Consider the following 7,436-nt stretch of genomic DNA (forward strand, 5'->3'; position numbering starts at 1 on the left):
TTACCTACACAAAAAGTGGTGGTAGGTTAGGGTGAACGAGTGTGGTGAGGGGATGGGTGAGGAGGGAAGTGAGGGAGGGAATGGGAGGGTAAAAGGGAGCAGAAAGGTGAGAGGGAAGAGAAGGGTGTGAGTGAGGAGGAGAGAGAGGGAGGAGAGAGGGAGGACGAGGGTGAAAGGGAGGAGGTGAGAGGGAAGGGAGGGTGAGTGAGCGAGTGAGGGTGAAGATAAGAATGAGTGAGTGAAGCTAAGGATCAGTGAGAATGAAATAAGGGTAAAGGTAAGGGTTGAGGGTAAGGGTGAATATCAGGTCTACTATGCCCTGAAGGCCGAGAACATGGCCCTTACCCCCACACAACCATGTCATAAACCCTCAAGTAAATCCCCCCATCACACTCCATGTGTGTCTGGAAGTAAGGGTGTTGGGGGGTGCAGTGATAGTAAGGTACACACAGGTAACTAGTAAGGTACACACAGGTAACTAGTAAGGTACACACAGGTAACTAGTAAGGTACACACAAGTAACTAGTAAGGTACACAGGTAAACAAAACAATTCACTACACACAGGTACACGAGGCATAATAACACCTTTACCTTATTAATTAACAAGATATGGACACCTGTACGTGGGTTATTAAATCAATAAACAACTCTATTTAAGGCTTACAACATAGCATTACCTTTTATCACTATATTTCCCATTAAATCTTTATCAGTGTTTATCAATATCAGGTAAACACGTCATCACTCAGAACCAAATACAATCATCACCTAATAATAATAATAATAATAATAATAATAATAATAATAATAATAATAATATTAATAATAAATAATAATAAAATACCAATTAAGAACCACCTAACCTAACTTAACCTGACCTGACCTACATAAGGAGTCTGCAATAGGCCGGCTGACCTGTGCATGGCAGCTCCTGTCGAGAGTTACTACCACTCTCTATCATCCATGAATCTATCTAGCCTCCTTTTAAAACTTTCCAGAGTTCCCGCACTTACTACAAAGCTGCTAAGCTTGTTCCACTCATCCACCACCCTATTTGTGAACCAGTTTCTTCCTATCTCCCTCCTAAACTTATCCAACTTGAATCCGTTGCTACGAGTCCTATCCTGCTCGGATATTATAAGAACTTTATCTATATCCCCTTTATTGATTCCTTTCACCCACTTAAATACTTCTATCATATCTCTCCGCACTCTTCGTCTTTCTAAGGAATGCAAGTTAAGTTTCTTTAATCTATCCTGATATGGAAGGTTTCTAAGTCCCGGAATCATTTTCGTCATTCTTCGCTGCACTGTAACCTGGGGCTTTAACAGATATTACGCCTATATTTACCAATTCTTATAACTACCACAATCATTACCCGGCAACCTTGCCAACACTTTACCAGTAATATATAACATTTACCATTTTAACCTTCACTACGCAGGTAAATACAGGAATACCTTTAACCGCCGGCTTTTACCGTCATTTACCGGTTCATTACCAATTAATGTTTCCGCCAGAGTAAATATTACCGACGGCTTTTGTGGGCATCCGGCAGCTGTGTAACCAGAATCCAGGAAAAGCAAAAACCAAAAGTCACGGAAAAACCTAACCTAACCTAACCTACGTGTAATGCCATCATACATAATGTAAAGTTGTTCATGTGTATAAGGATGGACTTTTTTTTTCCTGTGGACTTTATTTCCGTCCACCTGTGTAACCATGGCAATGTGTTCACCCACCTGTGTAACCATGGCAATGTGTTCACCCACCTGTGTAACCAAGGCAACGTGTTCACCCACCTGTGTAACCATGGCAATGTGTTCACCCACCTGTGTAACCAAGGCAACGTGTTCACCCACCTGTGTAACCATGGCAATGTGTTCACAGGTGCAAAACTAAACAAACTTCATATTCTAATCCTGTGATCGTAATGGCGTCTATAAACAGGTCCAAATAATCTAAATATAATGTTTTTCTTACGTAATTCTGCTAAAAAATAAACTTGGGTGTTACAGAGAGAGAGAGAGAGTGTGTTCCCTGACCCTTACATGTCCTCTTTGATTAACAAAAGAAACTCAATACTATACTGTTCTTTTGTTTCTCTCCGCCATATTGTACAGCTAACTGTAATTTTCTTATTATTACTCTTATTATCGTTATTAAACGGTAAATTAAGTTTGGTGTGTGTCTCTGTGTGTTTTTTACAGGGAATAGCCCTACCCGGGCACAGGTCATCGACCCACAACGGGGCCGGGGTGGCGAAAAAATAAGAGTAAAAATAAATTAAAAATAGAAAAGAAAAAGATTATATTAATCTACACCGCGAAGATGCCGGAAAATCAGCTTTTTAAAGTGAGACAGATTGTATGAGTATGGAAACACAGAAGAAGGCAGAGCATTCCACAGTTTGGCTGTGTGAGGAAAGAAGGATGTATTATAACGGGTTATTCTAGTGTGACCGACATCCACAGAGAAACGGTGGGCACCGCGGGCAAGACGAGCCCACGGCCTTGCCGGCGGTACACAGGATGCCAGATCCACCGAACATTGCCCGTTAAAGTACCTGTAAAAGAGAGAGAGTGAAGCAACATTGCGGCGAAGAGAAAGGGGAGAGAGATTGTCAACTAAAGGAGGAGAGTTAATAAGACGAAATACCTTTGATTCCACCCTATCTAACAGTTGGACAGAAGAAGAGCCACCCCAGATATGAGAGCAGTACTCCAAGTTAGGACGAATGAATCCCTTACATACTTGAAGCAACTGCTCAGGAATGAAGTAGCTACGGTGTCTGTACAGCATTCCAAACTTTCGGGAGGCAGCTTTAGCAATGTTGAGGATGTGTGGCTTCCATGACATATTAGAGGAAATGGTGAGGCCTCGCATATCTATTTTAGAATTTCGCAGAATGCAGTTTATTCATACACGAGTTAAATTAAGACAGGTAAAAGGTGTGTTGGACCTGGATAAATTACCACCAGCGCCACACACCTATAGACAGACAGGTAGAGAGGTGTCCAGGTAGGCTCATTACCACGCCTTCAACACCCCTACCTACCCCATCAGCCTAGTTGGCCATACCCCAACCAACGCTCCCTTCTTGGCCATACCCCAACCCACGCTACCTAACCTAACCCAACTTGACCTTAATTTATCAAAACACAAAGTACATCCGCCCAACGTAACCATCCATCCGCTTAAGTCAAATCCACATCCGTTCCCAACACTCCACATCCGCAGAATGAATCAACAACATCTTGCAACTCTCCGCCTCTCAACCATCCCCAACTACTCCCCCCCTCCACCCCCCATCAACTCTCCATCCATCACCCCAACTTTCACACATAACTCAAACACTACAGGAAATAACTCACTCACACCTTCAATAAACTTTAAAAAAATAATAATAATTACAATCATTACACCCAAGAAAGACCAATCAAAATTTATTCGCATTTCTTGACGCTGAAAAGAATTACTTACATTTTAATAGACGTGTTTAAAATATCTGCTGTGAAAACCCGGCATAAATTCTTGGCGGAGAAAACATTCCACACACACACACACACACACGTAATTCAAAGTCACAGGTAATAAAAATCCCATTACTAAAACTCAACTCTCGTAAATCAAGCCAACACAAAGGTTAATTAGGCCAGGTGTTACATCACATTAGAGACGACACACAACAACAACAACAAAACAACTGAACCACAAAACAACGGAACAACAACACAACAACATCAACACAACAACGCAACAACAACGGAACAACAACAACGGAACAACAACAACGGAACACAACAATAGACACCATCAGAAACACGTGGTGAAGTGAGGCGTCTGGCGGAGGAGAAAGAGAAAGAGGGGGAGAAGGAGGGGGGAGAGAAGGAGGGGGGAGGAGGAGGAGTAAGAAGGAAAAGGGGGAAGAGTGGGAGAGGAGGAAGGTATAGAGGGTGTAAGAGAAGGAAGGGAGGAGGGATGGTAAAACGAGAACAGTAAAAAAATATATAGTAAACATGGAAGAGAAAATGGGAGAAGAAAGATGGAGAACTGGAGAGAGATGAAGAAGATGGAAGAGATAAGACAAAGAACAAAAACATATCTATTCAGTGTGTTGTTTACAAACTACCAAGTAAACATAAGGTCATGACCCAGCCTCCAGAAGTGATCATGACCTGTGAACCTCTGACCTCACCTGACTTCCTCCTAAATTACATCATCTCCTCTCTTTGGCCGATGCTCAAACTACGTACCTGTAAAGTTTAATTAAAAAAAAAATACCTGTAATCCGGTTTCTCATTGTTTACACACACACACACACACACACACACACACACACACACACACACACACACACACTACTAATTAGCTCCTCGTCACCTGGGCATCAAGAGTCATGGGGCCGGGGTGCAGCAGGTAAGGGAGGCCAGACAACACCTTCACTATATCACGGACACAAACCCCTGAGGAAGACGCCAGCCACTGTAGGTGTTAAGACTGCTGCTTCTTTACTGCCCTCAGCGGGGTGATGTAAGAGGTGAGGCCTATTGTGGTCGAGCGAAGCCACAACAAGCACCAACACCACAGCCAGACGGAGGTTCCAGTGACTCGATCGAACCTCCAGGCCGATAGTGTTTATATTAGTGATTGTAATTATGAGACCGAATAATCAGATCTATGAGTACTGTGTATATATATATATTGTAGCCCCCCCCCCCACACACCATAACAGCCCTGATACATCATAGCTACACCACTGTAGATCATGTATATAAAGGTCTATAGTTATTAATACAGTGTTTACAGTAGCGAGGAGTGGTGGTAGTGTTATCGCCTCCTGTGTTCACGTCACCAATCAGTTACCATTAGGAAATGTCTCATAATAAACCAACTTTGGCAACAGGAACACGATAAAGGTTGTTTCCCGGATGTGCTGGAGTCAACACACACACACAGGCGCGTGCTTATTTACAGCAATCTGACATGCGGTGAATGAGCAAGTACAATGATTGGAGGGGGGAGTGGAGTGAGGGAGTGGAGGGAGAGTGGGAGTGGAGGGAGTGGAGTGAGGGAGTGGAGGGAGAGTGGGAGGGAGGGAGTGGAGTGAGGGAGTGGAGTGAGGGAGGGAGTGGAGGGAGGGTCTTCTATAACATACACACAACACACTCCATCATCTCAGCGGTGTATAAATGACGCCTGGACGACACTAGAAGGTCCTGTCTACCGCCACACTGTCTACCACCGTCCACACCCTGTCTTTCGTCACACTGTCTACCTCCACACACTACCACTGTCCACACTCTGTCTACCATCACACTGTCTACCGCCACACTGTCTACCGTCACACCGTCTACCACTGTCCACACTGTCTACCACAGGACACTGTCTACTTATCACACTGTCTACCAGTCTAACAGGTATTCTCTCACAGCCACACTGACATGCTCACTGAGGAATACCCCAGCTAACCTAACCTAACCTCACCCCTTCCCCCCAACATTAACAAACTTTCCCAGGACAGAAAAATTTTATACCAAAGGAGCTGTGAGAGAGAGAGAGAGAGAGAGAGAGAGAGAGAGAGAGAGAGAGAGAGAGAGAGAGAGAGAGAGAGAGAGTGTGTGTGTGTGTGTCAAGCAGGCGGCCACACCACTCGAGGAGGTCAACCACACCATGCATCTCCTAACATTGAAAGCACGCACCACCCACCCCCTTCCCTCTCTTTCATCCCTCTCTCTCTCCCACTCTTTCATCCCACGCCCTTTGTTCTCATCTCTCTTGTGTGTTTCGCGTTGTTCAGGTAAGAGTTGAGTGGATTCACCTTTTCCTCACAGGTGTGGCAAGGAGTAATGGCGGAGGTGGTGGACAGTGGGTGGGAGGCAGTGGGTGGGAGGCAGTGGGTGGGGGCGCCCCAAACCACTCATCCCAATTAAGGTGTCACGGATATGCTGAATCTAATTGGATAAACACAAGGGGGAATCACTCAAGCGACGGGAGAGAGTTACACCTGGATTATACGGTAGCTTGGTGGTGGTGGAGGGCTGAGCGGTAACACGGGAGGGCGTGAGTCTGCCTGCACCAAAGTCCTCCTCCTCCTCACCCAACCGTGTACCTCCCCAAAAAACAACTTAGGTCATCCTTCAGTAACTTCCGATACAGAAGTTGCCTGCAGTAAGTGGTCCACCAGACACTTTAAACCCGTGTGTTCTTTCACTTAAGTTTATTCTTTTATATAAGTATATTTTTAATAACTCTTTACTCTTATTTTTTTCGCCCCCTTGTTTTTCGATGACCTGTGACTTGGTGGGCATCTAACCTAACCTACCCCCCACCCCCAGCCCCCACCCCCAGCCCCCACCCCCAAATGCATCAAATCTCGTCAGAAACTGTAATGCGTAGCGGCGACCACACAGCAGCGAGAGAGACGGACTAGTGGGGGTTAGGTTAGGTCACCGTGACACTAAGCGGACTATTGGAGGTTTAAGAAGGTGTTCGCTGGCTGAGGTCTGGATGGTGTGGTGATGACGTCAGGGTGTGGGGCAAGACTCTGACCTGGTCCTTTGTTATTACGGCTGTGGCATTACCGGAGAGAGAGAGAGAGAGAGAGAGAGAGAGTCGTGCTGCTGGTAATGTGTGCTTGTGGTGAGGGGATGGTGGTGGTGAAGTGTGAGCTTGAGTGATGGTGGTGGTTGTCACTTAACCTCACACTGACCACACTCGCATGCTCGCTAAACCTGTCACTCCAAACACCTGTCACTCCAAAACACCTACAATACAGTGAGTAGTGAAGATGTTAGATTATAATAAAATTTGTCTTGATATACTGGAGGCTGTATCGACTCGTGTTGTAATTTCCGGAAGAGAGGAGAGAGGAGGAGGAGTCTTAGATTATGTGAGTTAATTTACATTTTATAACATTACTCTCTCTCTCTCTCTCTCTCTCTCTCTCTCTCACCACAAGCCACACTCGGTGCAGGGAAGGTTAGGCAACACGCCCACACAATTGAGCACAGACACACACTCACCCACCGGGCAGGAGTGTAAAAATTAGCACAACACACACACACACACACACACACACACACACACACACACACACACACACACCTCACCTGTGGCTGCTTAGTCCATCCTCTCTCTCTCTCCACACCTGTCCACCTCTCAACCACCCCCACACACCAAACCACCTGATGCTTCCGTAGTTTTAGCTGTCTATCTGTCTATCCAGCTATCTCTGTGTGTCTATCCATTTACCAATATACTTTTTCAGTTTTATCTATCTATCTATCTATCTATCTATTTATATTCTAAACCAGTCCTGCTTAATTAAATTCTACAGCGTCGTTCGGGGTTCTCTCTCTCTCCACTAATTAAGGGTTGATGACGAGCGACGCTACAATAACACGAAAGCTTCCTGGTGCTGACAACAAGAGCA

At 45.1% G+C, this 7,436-nt stretch overlaps 1 protein-coding gene across 1 annotated transcript in view; it reads right to left on the reverse strand.

Moving 5' to 3' along the window:
* Positions 1-1,743: 1,743 nt before the first annotated feature.
* Positions 1,744-7,436, reverse strand: part of LOC121869231 (afadin-like) — a gene marked incomplete at both ends in the record, with an annotated part of 146,929 nt that continues 141,236 nt past the window's right edge. The window contains 1 exon segment of the mRNA XM_042370471.1: positions 1,744-1,863. Coding sequence (XP_042226405.1) covers positions 1,744-1,863 — 120 coding nt within the window.

The sequence above is a fragment of the Homarus americanus genome, unplaced genomic scaffold (assembly GCF_018991925.1).
Source record: "Homarus americanus isolate GMGI-L3 unplaced genomic scaffold, GMGI_Hamer_2.0 scaffold41246, whole genome shotgun sequence".
Classification (NCBI taxonomy): Eukaryota; Metazoa; Arthropoda; class Malacostraca; order Decapoda; family Nephropidae; genus Homarus; species Homarus americanus.